At 47.9% G+C, this 25,398-nt stretch overlaps 13 protein-coding genes across 13 annotated transcripts; 8 read left to right on the top strand and 5 right to left on the bottom strand.

Moving 5' to 3' along the window:
• Positions 1-691: 691 nt before the first annotated feature.
• N7520_002351 (uncharacterized protein) lies at positions 692-1,468 on the top strand (the record flags this gene model as incomplete). Its single annotated transcript, XM_057136286.1, has 1 exon — positions 692-1,468. The coding sequence occupies one exon, from the start codon at positions 692-694 to the stop codon at positions 1,466-1,468; it is 777 nt and encodes a 258-aa protein (XP_056998972.1).
• A 494-nt stretch (positions 1,469-1,962) lies between these two features.
• Positions 1,963-2,577, top strand: N7520_002350 (uncharacterized protein; the record flags this gene model as incomplete). Its single annotated transcript, XM_057136285.1, has 1 exon — positions 1,963-2,577. One exon carries the CDS (start codon positions 1,963-1,965, stop codon positions 2,575-2,577), a length of 615 nt encoding a protein of 204 aa, XP_056998971.1.
• A 693-nt stretch (positions 2,578-3,270) lies between these two features.
• On the bottom strand, positions 3,271-5,325 carry N7520_002349 (uncharacterized protein; the record flags this gene model as incomplete). Its single annotated transcript, XM_057136284.1, has 8 exons — positions 3,271-3,450; positions 3,507-3,581; positions 3,631-3,738; positions 3,820-4,425; positions 4,477-4,582; positions 4,628-4,896; positions 4,955-5,101; positions 5,155-5,325. 8 exons carry the CDS (start codon positions 5,323-5,325, stop codon positions 3,271-3,273), a joined length of 1,662 nt encoding a protein of 553 aa, XP_056998970.1.
• Positions 5,326-6,164: 839 nt separating this feature from the next.
• On the top strand, positions 6,165-7,110 carry N7520_002348 (HpcH/HpaI aldolase family protein; the record flags this gene model as incomplete). Its single annotated transcript, XM_057136283.1, has 4 exons — positions 6,165-6,314; positions 6,362-6,513; positions 6,557-6,792; positions 6,848-7,110. The coding sequence occupies 4 exons, from the start codon at positions 6,165-6,167 to the stop codon at positions 7,108-7,110; spliced, it is 801 nt and encodes a 266-aa protein (XP_056998969.1).
• Positions 7,111-7,430: 320 nt separating this feature from the next.
• On the bottom strand, positions 7,431-8,798 carry N7520_002347 (RraA family protein; the record flags this gene model as incomplete). Its single annotated transcript, XM_057136282.1, has 1 exon — positions 7,431-8,798. The coding sequence occupies one exon, from the start codon at positions 8,796-8,798 to the stop codon at positions 7,431-7,433; it is 1,368 nt and encodes a 455-aa protein (XP_056998968.1).
• Positions 8,799-9,236: 438 nt separating this feature from the next.
• Positions 9,237-10,497, top strand: N7520_002346 (uncharacterized protein; the record flags this gene model as incomplete). Its single annotated transcript, XM_057136281.1, is given in 2 exon segments — positions 9,237-9,423; positions 9,443-10,497. The coding sequence occupies 2 exon segments, from the start codon at positions 9,237-9,239 to the stop codon at positions 10,495-10,497; spliced, it is 1,242 nt and encodes a 413-aa protein (XP_056998967.1).
• A 597-nt stretch (positions 10,498-11,094) lies between these two features.
• N7520_002345 (alpha/beta fold hydrolase) lies at positions 11,095-11,901 on the top strand (the record flags this gene model as incomplete). The annotated part of the gene is made up of 1 exon (XM_057136280.1): positions 11,095-11,901. The coding sequence occupies one exon, from the start codon at positions 11,095-11,097 to the stop codon at positions 11,899-11,901; it is 807 nt and encodes a 268-aa protein (XP_056998966.1).
• A 334-nt stretch (positions 11,902-12,235) lies between these two features.
• N7520_002344 (glycine decarboxylase subunit P) lies at positions 12,236-15,476 on the bottom strand (the record flags this gene model as incomplete). Its single annotated transcript, XM_057136279.1, has 2 exons — positions 12,236-12,291; positions 12,350-15,476. 2 exons carry the CDS (start codon positions 15,474-15,476, stop codon positions 12,236-12,238), a joined length of 3,183 nt encoding a protein of 1,060 aa, XP_056998965.1.
• Positions 15,477-16,305: 829 nt separating this feature from the next.
• N7520_002343 (putative MFS transporter) lies at positions 16,306-18,176 on the bottom strand (the record flags this gene model as incomplete). The annotated part of the gene is made up of 4 exons (XM_057136278.1): positions 16,306-16,615; positions 16,665-17,726; positions 17,777-17,939; positions 17,984-18,176. 4 exons carry the CDS (start codon positions 18,174-18,176, stop codon positions 16,306-16,308), a joined length of 1,728 nt encoding a protein of 575 aa, XP_056998964.1.
• Positions 18,177-19,586: 1,410 nt separating this feature from the next.
• On the top strand, positions 19,587-21,137 carry N7520_002342 (dienelactone hydrolase; the record flags this gene model as incomplete). Its single annotated transcript, XM_057136277.1, has 3 exons — positions 19,587-19,833; positions 19,884-20,321; positions 20,368-21,137. The coding sequence occupies 3 exons, from the start codon at positions 19,587-19,589 to the stop codon at positions 21,135-21,137; spliced, it is 1,455 nt and encodes a 484-aa protein (XP_056998963.1).
• A 72-nt stretch (positions 21,138-21,209) lies between these two features.
• Positions 21,210-21,918, bottom strand: N7520_002341 (GNAT family N-acetyltransferase; the record flags this gene model as incomplete). Its single annotated transcript, XM_057136276.1, has 2 exons — positions 21,210-21,457; positions 21,507-21,918. The coding sequence occupies 2 exons, from the start codon at positions 21,916-21,918 to the stop codon at positions 21,210-21,212; spliced, it is 660 nt and encodes a 219-aa protein (XP_056998962.1).
• Positions 21,919-22,438: 520 nt separating this feature from the next.
• On the top strand, positions 22,439-23,825 carry N7520_002340 (uncharacterized protein; the record flags this gene model as incomplete). Its single annotated transcript, XM_057136275.1, has 3 exons — positions 22,439-22,609; positions 23,306-23,527; positions 23,583-23,825. The coding sequence occupies 3 exons, from the start codon at positions 22,439-22,441 to the stop codon at positions 23,823-23,825; spliced, it is 636 nt and encodes a 211-aa protein (XP_056998961.1).
• Positions 23,826-24,467: 642 nt separating this feature from the next.
• Positions 24,468-24,809, top strand: N7520_002339 (uncharacterized protein; the record flags this gene model as incomplete). Its single annotated transcript, XM_057136274.1, has 1 exon — positions 24,468-24,809. The coding sequence occupies one exon, from the start codon at positions 24,468-24,470 to the stop codon at positions 24,807-24,809; it is 342 nt and encodes a 113-aa protein (XP_056998960.1).
• Positions 24,810-25,398: the final 589 nt, after the last annotated feature.

Genomic DNA, 25,398 nt, shown 5'->3' with positions numbered 1-25,398 from the left:
ACAGAGTTGACAACGCTAACAAGAATGCGAGACCTTGATATATCTGTGATTCAGGGGTTCACACCACAGTCGGGCACACGAGATCCAGAGTAGTATCCGCTTGTTCCTTCTATATTAGACAGCGGCTCTGACCGTCTCTGATGGCGCGGGCGGGTTGGGTTGAGCTGGAATCAACTTGACAATGACAGCGGATCTGTCATGGTATTTGTACCCGGTGATCGGCTTGCTCCGATAGGGTATTGAAAATTACAATTATACAGGCGCGGGTGGGTTTCACGGCTTATCCGCGAGATAAAAATGGGTGTGTGGGGCTTGTATCTGTATGGTATTGTAAGAGGGGCACTGATAACAACAGAAGAATGCAAACCATCCAAATCATTGCAAACTATCCAAACATCTAAGCTGACGCTCTAGGCCACTAGCGTGGCTGTGTACAAGTGACCTCAGCTTGATGTTCTTTGAGATTCCAAGCTTGTAAGGCAAGGCAATTCTGACAGCAAGGTCATCTTCCAGGACATATTCTCTCCACTTTACATCATTGGCGACATCAGCCTAGGAACCATGAGTGATTCAGATAGTAAGCTAATGCCATAGCCCGCACAGGGTCATCTTTAACAGGTACCTAGACTCGTCCTCGGAAGTCAAATGGCAGGTGGCATGGTTTGCGTTGCTTGCAATGGCACTTGCAGCCATGACCCAACCATGTGGTAGTATCCTCTGCATGAAATCAAGAAATCACCGATTTTACATCCGCGCATCGCCAATAGTCTGCATTGCCGATGTGGTACAATTCATTCTCTTCGTCCTACTTGGATCCAGCCGTAATCCCAAGGTGTGGCTTCAAAATCTTAAATTCGAACTGAATGAGCGCTTCCAAGGAGAATCCGGCGCTTGGGACAAAGAGGCCGCCGAGAATTCGATACTGATGCGGTGGATATTAATGATCCTGGGTGCAAGCCAGTTCCAAGTCATAAAACTCATGGCTATGAAAGGAATTCCATGGACTCAGGTCTGGGCAATGATGTTCGGCATCTCTATCATATTCGGGGAAGTTCTCATACTGCTCACACGGGTTCTGAAACTCGATGGCAGCTCAGCAAATACAATACCTGCGTGGCGCCATTATAACGTGTCCAATACTTTGGATTATGTTGCTCCCCTCGTCGTTCTCATAGCATTTTGCGCCTCCATAGTCAGTATTGCCATATTTTACATTGGCCTTTTCGATGGGAACCCTGGTTTCTTCAATGAACTCGGCCTTATCTCAATTATTGCTACCATTGCGATATACGTCGTTGTTCTGGTCCCGAAGATCACTCCAAGAGCAATGTTTCGAGTCAACTCGAATGAGGGCTCGCTAGCTGTGGTCTTGGCCTTTTACACATTACTGGCCGGCATTCTGTATTATGGGGTGACTTATGACTCGTCTGGGACAGTCAACCCAGACTGGACGGGTATTTTTGGTTAAAAACTATATCCCCAAGCCCAGCTTGAATAGCAAATAAAGAGGCAGCATGCCTCCATCAAATTTTGAACAGTTAATTGATAAGTGATGTCATTCGGGACTTCATCTAAGCCACAGCTGAACTGTGGGGCTTACCCGGGAAGTACATAGATCGCCGAGCTGAAGCCGCACTTGAAGATCCACCCAGACAATTATGTCCACGTATGGAGAACATGAACCACGCTTCGCTAATGACTCGAAGCAAAAGTTTACCCATCTGGCGGGGCTATAAATACCTAGCATCGAACCCTTCCAATTGCTACCCGACGAAAAAATTTCCCTCAAACCTTGTTCATAATATCTTTTCCGCGATACAGCTCAAGCATTAGCCATGCCGGGCATCAGCAATGGCCTTGACAACTAGTGCGTCGAGTTACAAACCCAATTTGAAGTCCGTATTAATCTAGTCATACAGTAAAGGGAGATCAATTCCCTTCAAATACCCCTGCGAAACTCAAATGCAAGCCGAAACCAAGATACATAAGTCGCATGAAGAGGAAATCAACCTTGGCTGGAAGAACACGATACCACGCTGGAAAGCCGGCTCCGTTATAAAATGGGCTGTAGCGACTGAATTCTTCGAGTCCGATGAAGACGCATCGTACGCAGAAGACAAGCTCTTGAAAGCCACCAACGCATGGAACGACATGGGGCTGGGTGTCAGCTTCAAGCTTGTCGACGATGCCGACTCTGCCGTTTTTACCCTTCAATACAATGGTGACAATGGCGGAACACTTGCTGATGCATTTTTCCCGAATTCCAAATCATCCAATCACCTCTACATCTACAGCAGAGCATTGGAGGATGATGCGAAGCAGTATCTCGAAAATGTCTTCCTGCATGAATTGGGACATATTTTGGGACTGCGCCATGAGTTCCCCGCAGAGGAAGGCGACTTTGTACTTTTTGGAGGAGATAATAAATCTTCCGTCATGAAGTATGACTGGCCGCCGCAGATTTCAAACGAGGATATCAGAGAGGCGCAAGAGTTCTACGCTTGGACGGAAGCAGAGATTAGTACTAGTGTCAACTCTTATAGAATTGTCGATCAGGTCCCACGAGGGGGAAATTAGTCCATCATGCCTAAGTTTTCGCTTCCTGTGGACTGGGTTGATGAATCACTTAGGTTGAACAAATTGATCTTTCCGCTCCCTGGGTCTTCAGTTCTACACTAATCCGTCCGACTCGCAATTTTCACCGGTAATAGACCAGCTTGGCTTACGGAGGCGAGTAGCGGCCAAGTGGACAGATCCTCCAAAAGCCGGGGATTGCGCCACCTACCCCTTTAGTTACTCTTATACACCTTGTCTAACCCGATCAGGAACATAATTGTAAATACCCATGGCTTCGACTTAATTAAATCATGTTCCCTACAGCCTGCCCAGGTAGCCTCAAGTGTACCTACTGCAGTATCTACTCCAGTACCTACCCTTTCTAAAGTATACTTCGAGAGTATATCGAAAAGGGTCAAAAAACGTTAGATTTTATGGATTTTCTAGTACAATACAGTATAAAATTGGTCAACATGGTGAACTCTAGTTATATAATAAAGAATGATCTGTCCATATGGCCGCTACTCGCCCCTGTAATGGCTGTCTTCTTCCGGGTTGCCTGACGACTCAATTTTGCAATATGAAATGTTTAGTGAGGGGTAGAAAGTATTATAGATTCTTATTTACGACTCCTGTGAAGTCATTTCAAAAAATTTCAACTTCCCAGCCTTGGCATTTGATATCATATTATGTCTGGCATGAAGTGATAATATACTATAGAGACTCCCGGTGTACTCCCGAATTTCTTGTCCATCGCCGAAATGTCTTCCCAAAGGAGAAGAAAAGAATCAACCCGATCAGAGTAATACCGACCGCAATCATTCCAACCGTGATAATCGGATAAAGATATCCGTGCTCAGTTGCCCATGGTATTATGAAGTACGTCAGTCCATACTAAATGAATAATCGTTAGATTCAAACACCATGGCGCCAGGATGATATAACATTACCCCAAATGTATTCTTTGCAACTGTCGCCAACACCATGATCTCACCAGCCATGTTCTTGTAGCTATCAATTGCGTACTAGAATACCAGTTAGGTTATGCATTGCTTCCTTTCGGTAAACACTTACTGTAGTCGCGATAGTCGGGATTGCCATAACTATCACTCCCGTGAAACCAAAGCCAATAATTACTACCACTTCCCATGGCCAGATACGCTCAAGACCAACAGCGGCAACCTAACTCAAATTAGTAAGGTTAGCATTGAGTCTCAAAGCTACCAGCACATGTGCTGGCGATCAAAAAAGCGTAACACCTACCGTCATTCCAACCACGGCAATAGCAATAAAAGGTATAAAAGTCAATAGCCGCATCTCTGGCTCCCGAACTCCATTATTTCTCTTGGTCAAAACCATAGACACCCAATCAGACAACGGCCCTGCCGCTCCTAGACCAACGATACCACCGCCCATTAGTGCGAAATTTGTAAATCCCACGGATGCAGTTGAGAAATTGTATGGAGCACGAGAAAATCCTTCAGACTCAGTGAGGTTCAAGACCAGCAGGCAAGCTGAGCCTGCCATAACCGCCAGAGATGCAAAAAGAGTAATCGGAAATATGGCGAGATGAAACGGCGTGAGCACATGTTTGCAAAGTTGCTTGAATGTCATAGTATCTGGCTTGTTCCACAGTCGCCACCTCTGACTGGGACTGGGATATCCGCGGCCCAAAAGAGGATGCAAATCCGGTCTGGTCAATTGGGTTTCAATGTCGATTTCTGATGGTTGTTTAGACCCTTTCTCTCCGATTGTTGTTGTTCCTTCAATTGTTGACTGTGAGAGTTCATGTCTTACATCCGGTGATAGATCCGATTTGTTGCAATATTTCGTCTCGGGTAGACCAAAAAACATACCAACGAAACTAACCTGTAGTCCTCATTATTAATTGGAAATGTTGAACAAGCGATCAGAACTTACCACATTAAGAATAGTCGACAGCCAGAAAAACCACCTCCAAGAAACGTGGTCGGCTATACTGCCAGAAACAATGGGTCCCACCCATCCTCCGAAAAAGTACGCCCAACTGATGAAGGTCAGCCAATGCACCATGAAGCGATGAAAAACTCACAAATAAGTAGCCATCCACGTCCCTCGCTCATGCAAGAATGTCAAGTCGGATATGACTACCGGCATAATGCTCTCACTTGATGCAGCGCCAATTCCAATCAAGACCCTGGCACCGAGAAGAGAATGATACGATGTGCTCACGGCTTGCCAGATGTTCGCACCAACACAGATCAACATACATGTAAGAGCTGTGGATCGACGACCGAATATGTTGACGCAGGGAATGATGATGAAATTTGCATAACCTAAAGCCAAAATGCAAGCACCTGTCTAGATGAGGATACCGGATTATTAAGGCGACCGAACTCACGTATCCTCTGTTACTTACTAGGGCAGCGACCTTCGATTCAGTGGTACTGAATTGTTCCATCAAGACAGGTGTCAAGGGGGAAATTGAGAGAGTAGAGAAATTCCCAAGGAACATGAGAAAGAGCATGTTCACAAGGCATGCGTATTTCCACCAAATGGACCAGTTCTAGATTTGACACTTATTAGTACAGGATCCACACCCTCAAGTCACGGACTTACAAGAGGATCATGAGGGTCATTTTGCGGCTTCGGGATGAGAATTATTTCATCTCTGTGTATTCCATTTGATTCGTTGACTATGAGAATCTCCGTGCCAGGAATATGATCCGATGGCATACTCCGATAATCATTGGTAAGATTAGAAGATCCGATATTTCCGACTTCTGCCATACTCTTTTGAAGACCAGGCAAAGTATTCAAGGTCAAAATGGAGACTTGAAAGTAACGAGGAATTTTCTGTTGGGCTAATTTCCTGTTGCCACTTCATGAATTTCGCGCGGCGTGTGCTCATCTTATAGAGATTTCATAGGCCCCCGGATAAGACCCTCTGTAGTCCATCCCAATCGGTTACTTTGTACTTATTAAAAGCCAGGGATTACGTAGGTCTGATTCTTTGCAGGCAATTGTCGAATATTTCTGTCAGAAAGTTGATGCTAAAGATAAGCTACAATTCTCAGCCAATCGGATTGCGGTCCGCGTCTGAATACGCATATCTTCCTAATGGCTCGTGCATAAATTTTAAAGCGTCGGCATTCGCTTGGTAAATTTATCCTACCCCTTATGAACATAATGGACCAGTCGAATTCCTATCCGGGGTATAATTGTGGGATCTCAGGTGGCGTATGGCTTATAGATAGTCTAGGTCGTATGGAAGCGATCCCTTTTCTGTTGGAGATAAAGATTTATTGGTATTGAACCAAGTTGTGCTGGACATCTTTGTTATAGCAGCTGTTCGTTCTGCTGAGATAAGAGAAATCTTCGAAAGACATAGGTATCTGCTGAGCCGTCAACTAGTACTGAATGCTGTCAGTGTTAGTCACCGGTAGCGGTTCGGGATAATTTCATGTTGCCGGTGGTCCATATGTTTACACCAAACATTTAGAATGATTGCTATTGAATCCAGTCTCGTATTTGATCCTCACTGCGTTATCTGATTCACATTCATTCCTTTGCAGCAATTCTTTTCTGTCTTTGCAGCGCTCGAATTTGTTCGGGAATATACTGACGCAATGTCATACAAATCAGCGCGGACGAGTTTGACTCATAACTCAACTTTACGCTTTTTCAATGCCCTCCGAGCTAATACGAAGCCAATCTTGACTTTCATGGGTCTTCCCTCTTTTCGAACTGCGCAAGTGGTCGCTCAAACCGGCGTCGATGTCCGCATTTCATTCCCTCTCCATATTCCTTACTAATTCTCTAAAAGGGCATTATCATCGATTGTGAACATGGAAATATCAGCGACGATTCCATGCACAGTGCAACTGCTGCTATAGCGGCTTTGGGAGTGTCGCCGCTTGTTAGGCTTAGAATGACCCATTCGGACTTAGTGAAAAGAGCGTTAGACGCAGGTGCACAGTGAGTGGAATGAATCTTGTAAATTCGTCACTAACTGTGAAAGCGGTATTGTTGTACCCCAGATAAATGGTGCGGAAGAAGCAAGGGCAGTGGTTTCTTATTCGAAGTTCCCGCCGCAGGGACTTCGGGGACAAGGTTCAGCGTTCCCGGCCATCACTCATGGCATTGATCTTCCAACATACCTGAAAACCGCGAACGAAACACTCATCACCTGTTTGCAAATTGAATCAAAGGCGGGAGTTGAGGATATTGACGCTATCTGCGCGGTGCCCGGTGTCGGTATGTGAGCAAGTGACAATTTCTACACAAAGTCGGTTAGCTAATCTCAGTCAAGATATGGTTTTCATTGGACCGAATGATCTCGCACTGTCAATTCTTGGCTATGTGCCTGCAAGGGGCGATGAGCCTGAATTTATTAAGGCCATCGAAAATATCGTGGCAGCTGCGAGAAAGCATGGTAAATGGGTCGGCCGGTTATCGAACGATGGAGCTTCAAGCAAGGAACATCTGAAGGTTTTTGATACTGTGGCGATGAGTTATGATATTAGAGCAATTCAGAGCTGGTATAGAACTGAGCTAGAAGTTGCACGCTCGTGAGTTTCTGTGATAGAGAAATGAAAACTTGAGACAAGTTGTATATGGAGTGAATGACGGTTCATTTAGAGAAAAGCCTCAACCTTGGAAAACTTGCTAGTATCTGAAACTTATTGTATCAAGGATATTATAATAACTTAAAGACTTCTTTTAAGAAACAATCTTACCGTATAAACTGAATATGCTCACTGCTTCGGCAACAGGCAAGCTTTTTACATTTTCAACACACATTTGCATATAACTTCAATACTGAACGTCCTGAATATTTCGGACAAGAGATAAACAATTCTCATGTGAATAATGTTAATCCCGCCATATATGCATCACTTGCGCTGCAGCATATGATAACCAAGTCTTTCCCTCGCCTCAGCAATTGAAACTCCGCCAGCGATCAATTCCCTGATTCCCTCTTCACTCTTCTCAATCTCTCGTGTGACTTCCGCTACCTCACGGGCTCGATCTCGTGGCACAATAACCACACCATTTGCATCAGCGACAACGATATCGCGAGGTTGTACACGTACCTTCCCGATGCCAATCGACTCGTTGACGCCCCCCATTTGAACCCGATCTTTACCGGTTCGCATCCAACGTCCAGCAGTGAAGATCGGGTATTCATCGTCAATCGCACGGTTCACATCTCGACACACACCATCGATAACTGTTCCGGCGATTCCGCGTAGACCAGCGTACTGTGTCATTATGTCGCCCCAAACGGTACAATCGGTGCAACCGCCATTGTCGATGACTACTACATCGCCTATAGCGACATCGTCGATGAAATCACCAACACTTCCTGGCGGATTGCTGGCGGGGACGTAGCGTACAGTGAAGGCTGGCCCGACCGTGGTCTTTTTGTAGTTTGTCAACGGCATGATATTGAACGCTTGTCCGGGGATACCAAGCTTGTCAAGCGCATCAGAGACTCCAGGGGTATCTGAGTTTGCAAATAGTGCTGACAACTCTTGATCTTCGGCACTCGCTTTCTTTATGCTTTGACCTGAAAATGGTGCAGCCGCAACCGCTGACGCTGTGGCAGGGTGGATGGCTTCGAATTTCGTGTCATGCATCACCTCAGAAACGGGTTTACCACTTCGAACATCCCGAACCATAAGTTCCTGACGCCGATCGATTTGCTCTCCCAATTCCACAACTTCTTCAATGCGGTCGGCTGGAACGAACACCGTCCCACATCTATCGGCGATCACGTAATCGTCTTGGTTGACCGTGACGCCTCGAACCTGGAGAGGGCATCCAGCGTCCAGCTGCACTATGCGATTGCGCGCACTTATCATGGTGACCCCGCGACCGTACACGGGATATCCAATATCCCGGCTCCCGTCGATGTCGCGACTCATGCCATCGATGATAGTGCCGCGAATATGTTTCACTTGCGAGGCATTGGCGAGGATATCTCCCCAGCATGAGACCCCCTCCGTGCCGCCAGAGATGACTAGAATGCGATCATCGGTTTTGATGGCATCTATGACCGGTGTAAGCAGATGGGCAGTGGGAGTCGCGTCCTGCTTGATGCCCACTTTGACTGTGCTAGCGCGTCCAACTATCTTCGCGCAATCCCAGAGTGGTTGTAGGCCGTATGTAGCTCCCTTAAGCTGGAGAAAATCTAAGGCATCGGACACTGTATTGGTATCGAGTGCGGAGAGCCGGTCTAAAATTTTGGATTGGCTCATTGTCGACTGTGGGGGTTGGTAGGTGATCAGCTCAGTTGAAGTGGCTCCGATATGATGAAGTAACTTGGGGTATGCATCTTATAAGTCTGTTCGGATTCATAGCACATTATGACTACCTTGTTGCTTGTAAACTCACCTATGACGGAGATCGGTAAAGATATGCTTTGCCATTCGCCAAGGAGCTCTTCAAAATATGGCCACATCGGTGAAAGGGCGAATACGCCGAACCTCGACCCGACAAGTTGAATTGCTGCCACTTCGGTAGGCAAGACTTTGATTCAGTACCTCGGCGACTCATTACAAGACCGTTGCTGCCGAAGTATATCGCGGGAGTCAATTTTCCATCCAAGGCTGCAAAATTCTTTACCTTATGATCTTCTACATCTACCTTATCCCTACTTTACTCGCGAAAGGACAACCTCAAAGAATAGCCTCAATATGGAACACCAATATCTTGACATCTCCATTGCTCCCGCAGACACTGCTTTTGGTCTAATGGCCGACTTTGATGCAGACACTCACCCAAGTAAAGTATCTCTTATTGCTGGCGCATATCGCGATGAAAATGGGAATCCCTGGGTTCTACCCAGCGTCAAAAAGGCAATTCAACCGCAACGCAAAAATGGTCAGAGACTGACGACCAGTCCAGGCAAAGGAACGCCTTGGCGAGACCACCCACGAATACCTAGGCATAGCAGGCTCCCCACTTTTCATCAAGCTGGCACAAGATCTCATCTTCGGGCCTGTCGCACCTAGGCTTGACAACATAGCATCAGTGCAAACAGTCTCCGGTACAGGGGCAAATCACCTCGCAGCCACATTCCTAGCCCGCCATCTCCGCCCAAACCACGTCTTCATCCCTGATCCAACATGGATCAATCATAAGGCAATTTGGGAGATGGCTGGAGTAGCAGTTTCAGAGTATCCTTACTACTCTTCTGTCACGAAAGAGGTTGACATGGTTAGGATGCTGAATGCGTTGGAACAGGCCGAGCCTAACGACGTCATCATCCTGCAAGCCTGTGCACACAACCCCACTGGAATCGATATGTCAAAGTCTCAGTGGATGCAAGTCGCCGATTTGGTCCGGCGAAAGAACCTATTCGTTGTCTTCGACAGTGCGTACCAAGGTTTCGCGACCGGCGATATCGACGGCGACGCGTGGGCAGTTCGCCATTTCATGGACAATCTCCTCAAATCCGAAACACACCCGGGTTTGTGTGTGGCGCAGTCATTTTCGAAGAATTTTGGACTCTATGGCGAGCGCGTCGGTGCTTTGCATCTGGTTGTGCCGAAGGACTTTTCGGCGCGGGGTGCGCTTAGTGAACTGACGGCGATCGCGAGGGCGGAGTATTCCAATCCACCACGTTTTGGGGCAAGGATTGTTGAAATAATCCTTGGGGATGAGGAGTTGACAGCGCAGTGGAAAGTGGATTTGGAGACGATGAGCTCGCGAATCTGGAGTATGAGGCGTGATATGAAACAGAGACTGGAAATAGAGACGGAGGAGGATTGGGTACATCTTGAGAAGCAGATTGGAATGTTCAGCTATACTGGGCTGCGCAAGGAGCAGGTTTATCGACTTCGAGATGAGTTTCATGTCTATTTGTTGCCTTCGGGGAGGATGAGTTTGTGTGGGTTAAATGATGGCAATGTCCAATACGTGGCGTATGCCATTGGCCAAGTCATGAAGACCTGATATATTGTTGTTAGAGCCTGAGTCAACTCTCCGACCATTGCCTGTCATTATAGTTCTATTCTATGTGTTACTCCCCGGAATATAGAATGCTGCTTTATTCCAGTATTTTTTCATCGTCAGACGATAGCCACTGTTGATACCTGCCATTTGTTTAAATGACTGATGAATTAAAATTTTTAAAAAGAAATATAGGATGCCTGAATGACGCCGAACCACGTCAATACACTGATTAATGAAATCATATCCATTGTTCAAATTGCATTGAATGTATGATTTATTATGAAGCTTGTAGTTAAAGTGTGGATATGAACCATGGGTAGTGGATCCTTCCATCCATGGTTCCACCAACATCGGCGAAAACCTCTTTTGCCGACATCTTTTGTGTCAGAAAAAGCCGTCTATATAGTTTAGCTTCTATTTAAGTGTCTGCTCAGGTTATACGCTCTTTTTTCCCCGGCGCTTGCTAGTCTACTTCCTCCTCTCTCTTCTTTCTTCTTTTCCGGCTATCTATACGGAAGCCCTTTCTTGCTCTAGCTGAGAGCAGGATCTCGCTCTTTACATCATCCCTTGATTCATATTTCACGCATCTACATCACCATGGCTCTCACATACACGACAATTCCTCTCCAAGTCAAAGGCGTAAACCTCAATCTCTCCACAATCCACAAGCTGAACTCCAACCCTCCAATTCTCTTCCTCCATGGCTTTGGCTCATGTAAGGAAGACCTAGCAGACATAACTATCAATCCCTCCTTACAGCACTACGGATATCTAGCCTTCGACGCCCCAGGCTGCGGCCACTCCTCGAGTGACAACCTCTCCGCGACAGATATCCCTTTCCTAGTCGAAACCGCAGAAGCCGTCCTCTCATACTTCCAGATCGACAAGTTCCATCTCATGGGCCACTCCATGGGCGGACTCACAGCTCTATTACTTGCCCACCGTCATCCTGGAGTATTGAGCTTTATCGATATCAAAGGAAACCTCGGCCCGGAAGACTGCTTCCTGAGCCGGCAGATATTTGATTTCCCATCTGACGATCCGGATGCGTTCCTGGATGCTTTTATTCAGCGTACTCGCGAGGCCAAATCATTTGCTAGCCCTTTGTACGCGAGTACTCTGCGTGCGAGGGTTCGGGCTGGGGTTGTACGGCCTATTTTCGAGTCTATGGTTCATCTATCGGATAACCAGCCTTTGATTGAATTATTTCTGGAGCTGCCTTGTCCTAAGATGTTTATGTTTGGGGAAGAGAATCGCGGGTTGTCGTATCTAGGACAGCTGGAGAAAGAGGGTGTAGAATTGGCACAGATTCCAGAGAGTGGGCATTTCCCTATGTATTCTAATCCGGTGGAGATGTATCGTCGGATTTCGGGATTTTTAGAAATAATTGATGGGAGTATTTGATCATATGCATCTAAGAGACAATGGAAGAAAGAAATAGAACTTGCCAATTGTTAACTTCCCTGGAAATCATACATCTCCACTATACCCTATTTGGAAGAAGGCTGGTTTGAATATGCTAACAGAAACTTGGCCCGGGAAGAACGAGACAATATATTCATTCTAATACTGAGGTAATCGTAACATTGAATTATTTTTGAATTCAGGTCTAAGCTAAACCAGTAGGAAAATCATCATCATCAATACAAAGAAATGTTGAATGTATACACAGAAAGGAACCACGGAGTCGTTAAAGAATCTCACGCGCAAAGCGCCAAGCGCAGGGGTATCATATAATCTATTCGGTCTCGTCGACGGGGCCGCAAGTGCAGAACAGATTCTGGTCACCAAAAGCTGTTATGTATTAGCATAATTCATTCACAAGGTCAAAGGGGGCTGGGGCTATGCTTACCATCATCAACACGAGTCACAGTGGGCCAGAACTTCTTCTCCAACAGCCAGGGTTGAGGGTAGGCGGCCTGCTCACGGGTGTAGGGACGGTTCCACTCGGATGTGAGCAGATCCCGCTGGGTGTGGGGCGAGTTCTTCAGGACGTTGCCCTCGCGAGGCTGCTTGCCGCTTTCAATCTCGGCGATCTCGGCACGGATGGAGATCAGGGCGTCGATGAAGCGGTCAAGTTCGGCCTTGTTCTCGGACTCGGTGGGCTCGATCATCAGAGTGTTGGCGACGGGCCAGGACATGGTGGGGGCGTGGAAGCCGTAGTCCTGGAGACGCTTGGCGATATCGATGGCTTCGATACCGCAGGTCTCCTTGAAGCCGCGCACATCGAGGATGAACTCGTGGGCGCAGCGGCCGTGCTCGTTGGTGTACAGGATGGGGTAGTGGGGCTTCAGCTGGGACATGATGTAGTTGGCGTTGAGGATGGTGATCTTGGTGGCGTGGGTGAGGCCGCGGTCGCCCATCATGTTGATGTAGTTGAATGTGATGGGGAGAATGCTGGCGCTACCCCAGGGGGCGGCACTGATGGGGGCAGAGCCGTTCTTACCGCGCTTAGCCTGGAGGTGCTCGCTGGCAGGGTGCGAGGGAAGGTAGGGTGCAAGGTGAGCAGCGACACCGATGGGTCCGACACCGGGACCACCACCACCGTGGGGGATACAGAAGGTCTTGTGGAGGTTCAGATGGCAGACATCAGCACCGATCTCACCGGGAGAGCAGAGACCGATCTGGGCGTTCATGTTGGCTCCGTCCATGTAGACCTGACCACCGTTCTCGTGGACCAGGCGACAGGCCTCCTTGGCACCAGGCTCGAACACACCGAAGGTGCTAGGGTAGGTGATCATGAAGGCAGCGAGCTCATCCTTGTGCTTCTCACACTTGGCTTTGAGATCATCCAGATCCAGGTTACCGGTCTTAGTGTCACACTTGATGGTGACAACCCGCATACCAGCCATAGCCGCACTGGCAGGGTTAGTACCGTGAGCAGAAACTGGGATCAGGCAAATGTTGCGCTTGGAATCACCCTGCGCCTCCTGGTACTTCTTGATCACACGCAGACCAGCAAATTCACCCTGTGCACCAGAGTTGGGCTGCACAGTGACCTCAGCCATACCGGTGATATCGGCGAGCTGAGCCTCCAGATCATCGATCATCTGGATGTAGCCCTTGGCCTTGTCAGCAGGCATGAAGGGGTGGATGTTGGAGAACTCGGGCCAGGAAATAGGAATCATTTCGGTGGTAGCGTTGAGCTTCATGGTGCACGATCCCAGGGGAATCATGGAGTGAGCCAGAGAAAGATCCTTGGACTCGAGGTGGTGGATGTAACGCAGCATCTCAGTCTCGGAGTGGTGGGTGTTGAAGACCGGGTGGGTCAGGTATTCCGAGGTACGTTCCAGAGCAGCGGGAACAGGGGCGATAGAAAGGGGACCATCAATCTCAGCAGGAGCGGCAGACTTCAGATCAGCAAAGACCTTGAGGATATCCTTGATCTCCTCACGACCGACAGTCTCGTCAAGAGAGAGACCGACCTTGTTACCACCAAGGCGGCGCAAGAAAAGGGAGGCGTCGCGGGCAGCGGCAACAACGGCATCGGCCTCAGCAGCGCTCTCAAGCTCAATGGCCAAGGTATCGAAGATGGCCTCACCCTCGACGTTGGAGCGAACCGGGACACTGTATCCAAGAGAGACCAGCTTCTGGCGCAGCAGAGAGGTCATGGACATGATGCGCTGGGCAATGGACTTGAGACCAACAGGTCCGTGGTAGATGACGTACATGGCAGTCATGTTAGCAAGCAAAGCCTGAGCAGTGCAAATGTTGCTAGTAGCCTTCTCGCGACGAATGTGCTGCTCACGAGTCTGCAGGGCCAGACGCAGAGCACGGTTGCCAAGGCGGTCCTTGGACACACCGACGACACGACCGGGCACCTTACGCTTGTACTTGTCGGCACAGGCGAAGAAGGCGGCGCTTGGACCACCGAAGCCCATGGGGACACCCAATCGCTGGGCGCTACCAAAGGCAATATCAGCACCGAACTCACCGGGGGCCTTGAGAACGGTCAAAGCCAGGAGATCGGTAGCAACACTGAAAGTACCACCCTGTCCGTGGATGGAATCGCTAAGAGCCTGGAAGTCATTGACACCACCCTCGGTATCGGGGTACTGGGCAAGGACACCAATGAGGTGGTCACCCTGGTCCTTGATGAGCTTGAAGTCATCAGCGAGAATATCTCCAATAACCAGGTTGATTCCGAATCCTTCCGCACGAGACTCCATCACGGCAATGGTCTGGGGGTGGCAAAGGTGGGACACGACATAGGACTTGTTGGCCTTCTTCTGCTTGGAGGCGGGCATGGTAGCGAAAGACATAGTCATGGCCTCGGCGGCGGCGGTGGCCTCATCCAGAACGGAAGCATTGGCGAAGGGAAGGCCAGTGAGCTCGGTGGTGAGAGTCTGGAAGTTGAGAAGAGACTCCAGACGACCCTGGCTAATCTCGGGCTGGTAGGGAGTGTAGCTGGTGTACCAGGCGGGGTTCTCGAGGACATTGCGTTGAATAACGGGGGGAACGATGGTCGGGTAGTATCCAGTACCAATGTAGGTCTTGCCAGAGACATCAATCTGCTTGCGGTAGGTATCCAACAGCTTCAACATATCGGTCTCACCCAGACCACCCTGCACACTGGAGCGGTGTAGCTTGATATCGGCGTGCGGCTCACTGATCTTCAGGTCCTTCTTCGACAGGATGTCCTCGGGGAGCACCTGCTTGACGAATTGATCCAAGCTCTGGGCCGGGGGGTCCAGGACAGCCAGCATCTCGGCTGCGGCGTCCGGTGAGGGACCAATGTGGCGACGGGGGAAGGTATCGAGGGGTTGGAAGACATCTTGTGGGTGTGGGTCACCGTGGGCGGCCACGGAGCTAGTATAGACACCGCGAACGGGCTGCTTCTGCTGGGTGTGAAGGCCACGGCGAATGTTCAATGGAGAAATTGAAGCCGATCGCAGTGAAACTGGAGAGGGACCAGCTCGGACACGCGACCGCAGCACGAGCTGACGGCTGCTGCGGAGAGCAAACCAAGACGCCGCCATTGCTAGAGCTCGGGGAATGACGTAGGGAGTTGGAAGCGAGCGCAACTTCAACAACTACACGTCGAGATGAAAAGGAATACGATAGAGGGAGATGTAAGGAGAGAGAATTGGAATTGGAAATGGAATTTAATTTATGATGCACATTATCCGAATAACATTTCCCTACTTTGACCGAGGGCGGCGGGGAACCAAAAATCCCGTGATCGGGAAACCATGATAAGGTCCTTATCTCACCAATCACGAGACTTTTTTCTTCTTTTTCATCTCTTTTCCGTCGGAAAACCAAAACCGATAAAGACTCCAGTGGATCTTTCTCTCCGGATTGCTTCGATACCGGAGCTACATAGCGGGGACACGGAAAGATTGGGATTCAATTGATTGTGACATGGTCCGGTTGACAATTACAATCAGACGAATTCCAAGATCCCTCATTCCAACTCCTACTGTGTACAGTTTCTTCATGTCTCCTCATCCAATTCCTCGGAAAGATAGCGAAATTGTATACGAAGTACTCCGTACCTGAACGCAATTGTCTCTCCAAGTTCCCAAGGAACATCAACAGAAGCACAAACTTCCAATGTCACCGTGAAGTCCATGGACTCATCAGACTTACAATTGTCTCACCACCAAGAATGGACTCTGTGGAATGTTACACTATTCTCAAGTCGGCACACGACAATCTCCGATAAGAGCTCACGATAAGCCTCCGCGATCGCGGGTTATTCTGTGGGGAGACAAGCACGAGGATTTGGTTGAAGAAATGGACATGGTATTATTACAACCTAAATGCACGCTAATTCATCAATGGGGATAAAGAAATGCTCACCAATTACCGAGCAAACGTTTCATATCCATCGCTTTCCTCCTCCTCTTCCAACAAGGGCTCCCTTTCCTCGTCGTTATCTGCCTGGACGCTCAATCGATGGCCTTGTACAGTGACATAGCCGACCAACGCAATCCCGACCACAAACCCGGATACGGCCAAGAATGCGTTGATTGGGATCGGATTCTCATGGAATGTGAGATGGGTGAGGGCGTCCAATCCATACTGGGAGAAATTTGCCAGTCCAGAAAGGCAGATGATAGTTCCGTAGACGCGACCGAACGTCGCAAACCCAAAGACTTTGGTAGCATAGTCACTGTGACTGTTAGAATTTCTCAGAAGTTCAGGCTCAACGATGTACTTACGACATGGCAGAATAATACAATGGGCGCAACAACACAAATAGCACGACTGTCATATAGCCGGCCCATATCGTAGGGATCGAGTTCAACACGCCGATTATAGTGGTGAAAGCCACGATCAGCCCAAGCAGTGCAGGTACACTCAGGCGATCTAGCAGAAACCCGATAAACGGCGTGAATAAAACTCCACCGACAGGCAGTGCGACATCAAAGAAACCGTTAATTTGTTCGGCTGCTTCGAGCGAGCCAAGCATGTATTCATACTGCGAGCGGATGGTGGCGATGAAGTAATTCATCCGGATCATTTGTAGAATGGTCATGAAAGTAATCAGAATGAACCACGGGGTCATCATCTGCTTGCGAGCGGGCAATCCATGCAACACACCCCAGACCTGACTGGTCTGTTGACGATCTTCTTCTCTCTCCGCGCGAGACTGTATCTCATCTTTGCTACCGAGGACGTCGTGAAGCTTGCGCGCTTTCTGCTTCCGACGCTCCGCACGCTTACTGCGCACTCGCCGGAGTTCGCGGTCGCTCTCGATTTCATCGTCGGACTCGTGCACATCGCGAGTTGCGTCCTCCGCCTGTTCCATCTTGTTCTCAAGTTCGAAGGGTGGGACATAATCGCGACGCGGCATGAAAGTGAGCAGAGCCAGGAAGATCAGCGTGGGCACGATCAGGTATCCCAGAAAGAACTGATCTGGTGTGAAGGTCCGGCCAGATGCCTCATAGACCGATCGGTAGAACAGAAACACGGCAGCCGAAGCATCAAAAGCCCCAGTCACAAAGGCGACGATCGAGCCTGCATATCGAGGGAACGCATTGGCGATCTGGAAAGATGGCACGAAGATGAAAGTCCCGCTCAGAGCTAAGAGGAAATTACCAGCCAGCAGCCCCTCGAAACCTGGTCGACGAAACGAGGAAGCTATAATCAAACTTCCAGCTGCCAGGATAAAGCAGCCGATAAAACCACAGACGCGGGACCCATAGCGATCGAGAATCGTGCCAACCGGGAGCGCAGACACATTGGCAGTGATAGACGCGATAGTAAAGAATAGGTTCAAACTAAGCACGTTAGAGACGAAATCCGCAATCCAAAAGATACCAATCCATACCTTAGATCCTGCTGCTTACACAGTTCCACTCCGTCACGCAACTCCTCCTCGGTGCACAGATCATGATAAACTCCTTCTTCAATCAAAACCGGCTTCAGTGCCGCGAATCCAAACACAATCCCCGATGCGACCCAGCATGCAAGGATCGTAAATATGACCTGGGCTAGACGGGTCAGCTAATGCTTTCCTTACTTCTCGCGAACGTACCTATTCTCGTCGGTGCCGAATACTTATACGCTGGGACACCCGGGGCGGGCTCGACAACTGGCACAGGCAAGCTAGGCGGCTGAAGGACATCGTAGCTAATTTTGCGGCGAATGGATCTGACATCTTCTCCAACGTCAGACTCTAGTTCACGATCGACGCCATCGAGGACGGAGACGTGTTGAACCAGCGACATTCTGTGTTGAACAGGTGTCGTTGATGTTGAAACGGTGAGGGGAAAGGAAAACTGTGGAGCTGAAGATTCTGATCCGCTAGCTCCACCTTCTTGCCTGAATATCTCTAGTTTGTTTGTTGTTTATTAAACTCAATTAATTTTGCCGTTCCAGGGTTTTAAGGTTATGGAATTTTTGACGACGACTTTATACAGCGACAGGTCATGAACGTCAACACCCCATTTGATTATGTAATATTCTGCCAGTCAAAAAAAAAAAAGCTTTTTGAACCAGGCGAGTTGGTATGCACCACTGCACAGTAAGGATTATGTAACCCATTATTTGAATCATTGCTTGCATTCGGCGCTCTCAGAGATACTTGAAAAGTTCTAGCAGATTCTAATACGCGATTTGGATAGGCACAGTAGGCGGTGGAAAAGGCGGGTCTTGAGGAAGGTGCGAACACTTTTATCCTGTCACTGTATGTACATGGTAGAGATGTTTGCAAATGTTTTAGTCTGTAGACTATTAGCCCATAACTTATAAGTACGTGTAATAAGCTTCTTGCCAATAAAGTTTGCTTTAAGCCTATCGGATCGGGATATCCAGAGCTTCAAATTGTTATATCGCTGTTGCTACAAATATTGCACGGTCGGAAGTATGACTATCCACATGTGCATGGCATCGAACCTGACAGCCCGTTAAAGTGGGGAATATCCGCGACAGCATTTAGACATACTCATACCTCAACACATAGTTATAGGCTCTTTCAGGGTAATTACATATTTACGTGCATTTATACTTATTTGAATGATCGGCACTGGGAGATTTGGAACGTGAATCTAACCTTGGTTACACGTTGGCTGCACGCTATGCGCCCCCCTTGGCTCCAATCGAGCTCTAAGTGCACGCATATATGTATCTGAATTTGTGTAATAAAACCCAAACGCCACGATCTCGCTGAAGTTAATAAATATTTCAAAAAAAGTTTCTAAGGGGGAAAAATAGAATCAGTATGGAATTTCAGTTTATTTATCGTACTGATAAGCTGAGACCTCAACTACTGTATGACTAGTGATCTTCACCACACCATTTGAACATTTGCATTAAGTACGGGTCAGGAGAATTTCTTCCGTGGATCTTTGGCTTGTCCTGATTTTGCCCCTGATGCATAACCCAAATTACTATAATTGGCCAATTAATCTATTTTTATGGGTTGTTCCATGGCAATGCGACTACAATGACGTCGTGGGCAACATCAGGTGCCGATGACGTAGCGCCCGTTATCCGTCAGTAAATTTCACAATTCAACACCCACTTGCATCAAACGTTTATGTGATTTTGATTTTGAATTTGGAAGCTTGAAGCTTGGATTTTAGCGCGTACGATTCTTGCGAGCGTATCGCAGTAAACAACCACCGATCGAACTGAACATGGCGACCATTTCAATCAGCGCACCCGGCCTTAGTAACGGCCTCTTATATAACAACGGCGACAACAATGCCCGTCTTTGCATTACAGCCGAGACTGGCGAATTCGATATCGAAACAATCAAGAACTGGCAGGAAGAAGGGTTCGACGTCATCTATTTGCCGCTGAACGATGGCGGGAAGGATTACGAAGACCGACTGAGGAGCGTCAAAGAAGGACTCGGAGTGGGCGAGAACTATGGCGTTATTGGTAGGCCCTCCAACAGCTTTATAGAGAATGCTTGAGCTAACTATGACTAGCATTCGGAGAAGCAGCCAGCTATTGTCTGGAGTACTACAAGAAGGGTATGAATTGTAGCAGACTATGCTGCCTAGTTGCGTACTACCCAACCGTCATCCCCGATACGCGCTACAAATTCCCGCTCGGTGTCGAAGTTCTCGTTCATCTTGCTGGAAAAAGTGTTGATGTTCTTACCGTTCCGACTGCACTTGGGATCCAGGGAAAGAAGCGTCTCAAGACACGACCAATCACACCGGGTATTGGAACAGGCGAGCGTCTGAAATTGGCGTACCCAACCTATACCTATGAATCTTCGCAACCGGGCTTCGCAGAGACTGACATGGAGGAGTACAATCACCTTGCTGCGGATCTGGCCTGGACACGGACAATCAAGGTCGTGCGCAAGGGATTCTCACGAGATGCGGATTTGGAGAATAGGTGGGAGGATCATCAGGAGAGTATGTAAACCACTCCATAACCACAGATGGACACTAATGGTTACAGGCAAATTCTTCGCGACAAACCTCAGTAACACAATGGATGCATATGTCAAGCACAAGACTCCAACTGTCACCTACACTTCAACACTTAGCGGTGGAATAGGCACCCAGGCTCTCCGCCGCTTCTACGATCAATACTTCCTTGGCAAACTACCTCCCTCCATGCGCATCCGCCTACTCTCCCGCACAACAGGCTCTGACAGAATCGTCGACGAACTCTACATCTCATTCCAGCATACGCAAGAGATTCCCTGGATGCTTCCTGGCGTTCCGGCAACAGATAAACGGATTGAGATCGTCCTCGTGAGTATAGTCAGTATGCGAGGTGGTAGACTCTTATCGGAACATGTATACTGGGATCAGGCATCTGTGTTGGTTCAAGCGGGTCTTCTGGATCCGAAACTTGTGCCGAGTGGGTCCCAGGTGGATAGATTACCTGTTGTCGGAAGGGAGGCGGCGCGAAGGATTCTTCACGAGGATCCGGAGCTGGAGCAGGAGGATTATCATAATCGAATGATTCGGCGGGCGAATGCGAGGGCGAGGAGGGATAGGAGCGAGAGGGCTTCTACTGTTGCTGAGGAATCTGGGCTTGAAACTGAGAATGAAGGTGGTAAGGGGAAGGGAAAATCAATCTTGGATGCTGGTAATCACCGGAATGGGACAGAAATTGATGATGATGAGGCGACGGAGACGGAGACGGAGTTTACATCGAAGCATGAGAACGGGGATCGGAAGGCTTATGTGGAAGACGGTAATGGTGTGGAGAGTTCCTAGTTTTGTGAGCAGTCTTCAAGGTTCAATTATTGCCAATCTACTCCTTTAATCACTACATGATATCTATACTTGTCACTCAACTACCTTTCTCATGCCAACAGTATTCGTCTTCCCAACACCACCATATTTGGAAATATCCCTCTGCATAGCCTCCACATCCTCAAATCCAAATTTCCGATAAAGTGGCTGACCATCAGGAGACCCATGAAGCCAGAACAGCTTCAACCCCTCCTTAACCCCCTCCTCAAGCCCAAGCTTGAGAAGTGCCGAAGCAATCCCACGACCTCTATACTCAGGAAGAGTGCAAAGTGTCTTCAGATCTATGACATTCTTAGCAAAATCAACCGGGATCAAATGGACAAAACATACAGCCATAGCACATTCCATCCATATGCCTCTTCTTCAACATATTCAATTCCCCAATGAGCTCATTACAAGCCTCCGCATTCGCAGTAACAGGCCACTCGATATCCTTCCAGTCAGGAATATACTCAGGTTGATGAAAGAAGCTCCAAAGCGCGCACGCGACTATCTTCTCGCCTTCGTTTTCATCTGGTACCACCACTTTCCAGAACTTGGTACCAGAGTTATTCTTTAATAGATCGGTAAAGTTCTTGGCGCGAAAGGAGATGCCTTCTTCTGTTGGGAGACCGAATGTGATGCGCCAGAGGGAGTTTTCTTGGGGCTCCGTGTTGATATTTGTTAAGGCGATTGCTTCTACTCTGGCTAGGTCGTGGCAGTCATTTTCTGTTGCGGGGAGGATGCGGCATTGTGGAGACATCTTGTCTATGGTCTACTGGTGCTTGATGGTGGGTGTACTGGTGTAGGTGCGAGGTAGATTTAGATAAAGAAGCTACGGGATAAGGGGCTGATGGAATGAGTCATGGGAGTTAATATGTGGGATTCTCAATGCTGCCGATGAGTCAATCTGATACGGATAATCTGAATTCTGAGGGGATCGTGCGGAATTTTCACCCCCTTTTTTCTAGTCATTGTAGAGAAATTCCATTAAGTTTCCCTTTAAATACTAGACTGGATTCAATGAATCTCTCAATGTCGGCAAATTTGAAGCCCCACTTGTTCCTCGGAACTCTTCCGAGTTTGGGGCTCTTCCTCTACAACGGATCTTTTCTAAGCGAAGCACTATTGACCGTTTAGTGCACTGATTCTAGGATTGATGCGGCAGATACAGTGGATGATATGACTAGTGGGATCTCGCTTGACCAAAGCTCCATTCAGGGTAAACAGACTATTCTCCACGATACGCCTGAATGAACAATATTCCAAGTTTGGCGCCCCAGATGCAGCTTATGAGCGGCGAAGTCAAGTCAGCCTTGCGGCCCGTGAACGGCACGGTCGCGAGACATCAAATATTCACATTGGTGCAGCCTCACAATATTAATAGGGCACCTGCACGGGCAAGTTTGATCGTCGAAGTTTTTACCCCTTGGAGCCCGGCCGAGGCGTTTCGGGTACGATTGCGGGGCGGCACCAGTCCCTGTGCCCTGGGCTGCTCTTGGCTTTCCCTGACTCAGACCCCTAAAATTGGAGTGATATATATGCCTCTCGTAAGGAATTAGCTTTACCTTCAACCACTGCCTTCCAGGATTCGATAAGTATGTCGGATATGATTTTAATATAATTCCAATTGCATATAGTGAAATGGGAAGCCCTTGGGAGATTTGGGGATAAATTGACTTGAGTCACTAACCTCACTTTTACATATAATCTCCCGGGAAATATACACAGAAAAGCTGCATAGGCTTGCAAAGGGTGCAGGGCGTTCTTCCGTAGCGAGATCCTAAGTGGGTCGATGAAGAAGCTTTCGGAACTAACTATTGGATTAGTGCATGATATTTGGCCCCATTAGGCCTCATTCGGCCCCAAGAAGAATCTCATTTCGTGCTAATTTAATACCTGCTCATTAGTGCGGCTCTAGTACGGCGCGAAAATTGCTTAGACTGAGGGAATTTTTAGGACTGCCAGTCGGGAATAAAACGTAGGCACACCCTGCACAGAGGCTGGTTTCTCTTCATTGATTCTAATTCTCAAACATTTTTCACATTGAATTACACATTCAATATGCAGCTCGCTACAGGCATTTCCCGTGTCTTCCAGGCTGGTTTTCACTCTTTTTTGGCTGCGTGAAAAAATCTAACTTCTTAAAGCTTGCCTTCAGCGTCGTCGTCCTCGGTCTTTCAATCGCCATCGCTAGACAACAATACATCGGCAGTGTTCCATCCCAAACTGGCTATGCGGCATTTGCAGGCGCTCTCGGCGTCCTCGTTTCGGTCATCGGAGTTGTCGCATTATGGGTTGAAAGCTTGAGCGGTATCATCATCTGGGTGCTGGATGGAGTCGCAGCTGTTGCTCTTTTGGCAGCCGGCATTGTACGTTCTAAGGTTTTTCTGAAACATGTTCTGAGCCATGCTAATTTTTGAACAGGTTTACGCCGTTACTCTGAAGGGAGTTAGCTGCTCTGACTCGCCCTCGGGTTACGCGTCGGCTTGGGATAACCCGTTAATTAGTGGCGGGTGCACTGGCAAGGGAAGGAATAAGATTTGTTACTCTGGCAATGTTGTCCAGTCTCGCTGTAAGCGTGCTGAGGCGGATTGTGCCTTCATGTTCCTTGCGTTTGTGGCTAGCCTGGCTGTTCTGATTGCCTCTTTCCTGTCCCGAAACCGCTAAGTCAAAAAAATGTTGTCAAATGATATGTTATATCATGAGGATTGAGGGTGTTATGAATGAAAGGCTTGGTGGGTTGTCGGACTTGATTTAGATTAGTTTTGTTTTCTTTTGATACCCAGAGTATTCACTCTTTATCAATGTTACCTTCAATTAAATTGAAATTCTTGAATGATAAGTAGAAAGACGATTCGAATGTTGATATTCCAAATTCTGTGTTCATCCTGTATGTATCAACAATATACCACCTTGTTGAGTACATATTTACCTTTTGTCCGTGTAGGCAATATGTTCTTGTCATCAAGGGTGAGCCCATTTGAATCATTGTTGAGGCTGCGTCCTTATAATTATACCTAGTAGGTACGTAGGTTATGAATCAAATAGGCCACAACGAGAGAAAAGTGAATGGACTATAGGATACGTAGCATTTGAGGTGTAGATGTAAGAGCATTAACTCCGGTATGTTTCTTCTCTCTCGCTCTTACTCCTCTACATACCCCATTCTTACTCGAAAACTTTGGATCTCACGGCTTTCTTCCACTTAAACATATTTATGAGTAAGTGTCTTAAAATACAAACACGAACAACCGCTAACTCATCCCAGTGACGACAACATCATACAACACCTATAGGGAATCTAGAAATATGATTACCTTAACCTCTCTTGCAGCAGAAGCAGCTCATCTACAAGGCCTCACAGCCGATAACACTTTCTCAGATGCTTTGTGGGAGGCCCTCAGCTTGGAGGACTCTCTGGAGAGGGAGCGCGAAAAACAACGGGACTTGGAGCGACAAATTGTCAATCATCCCACGGCTAGTAACCTACCAAGGCTGATTATCCGTCGTAATGCTGTTGCAGAAGTCCTGAGCGCAATTAGGGTGCAAACTTTTGCTGCATTCTGCTCACTTTCGAAGAAAGAGCAGCGCCTTTTCTGGCATTTCCATGCGGAGAGGAATTGTCGCTTGGTCCAGCGCCGCGCGTTGTGACAGAGGCGAGATACTCCGATCGATTCTTGATTCCTTGACTAGGTGGAACGATTGCGTTCCTGTTTTGCATTTGGATGGAGTGATCATGAGGTTGGCGTTTAACAGTACATATGCACAACAATTAACATTGGAAGTGAGGAGACGTGGAACAATATCAGTAAATCTAGGGAAGACCTTTATAGATTAAAGTTGGTGCATCGTGCATGACAACTACATCACTGCAAGCAAAGACAAAAACATAGACTGTATCTATTTAGTACTATACCTATTTAGTACTAGCATACAAGATGCTCTACAAAAGTGCCAAGCTCCCGAAACGTCCCCACTCAGGCATGACGCGTTGTAATCACCACTGAAATAAAAAGACGGAAATACACTAGTTAAGTATATTCATGCCTAGCAAAATCCTACTCTACTTAAGATCATATTCCTCGGATCATATCGGCGACTTATCGTTATCAGGTACCAAAACCTCCGCTCCGCTATCAGCGGACCGCGCAGGTGGGGCTAAGCGCGCCCACCGAACCCGAACGACACCGGAACAGAACAACCACCTTAAAACGACCACAAAAATCTCAACACAAATCTT

The sequence above is a fragment of the Penicillium odoratum genome (assembly GCF_028828045.1).
Source record: "Penicillium odoratum strain IBT 22623 chromosome Unknown utg000002l_segment0_segment0, whole genome shotgun sequence".
Taxonomy (NCBI): domain Eukaryota; kingdom Fungi; phylum Ascomycota; class Eurotiomycetes; order Eurotiales; family Aspergillaceae; genus Penicillium; species Penicillium odoratum.
The sequence above is the reverse complement of the archived record's forward strand: the minus strand, read 5'-3'. Positions and strand labels throughout refer to the sequence as shown.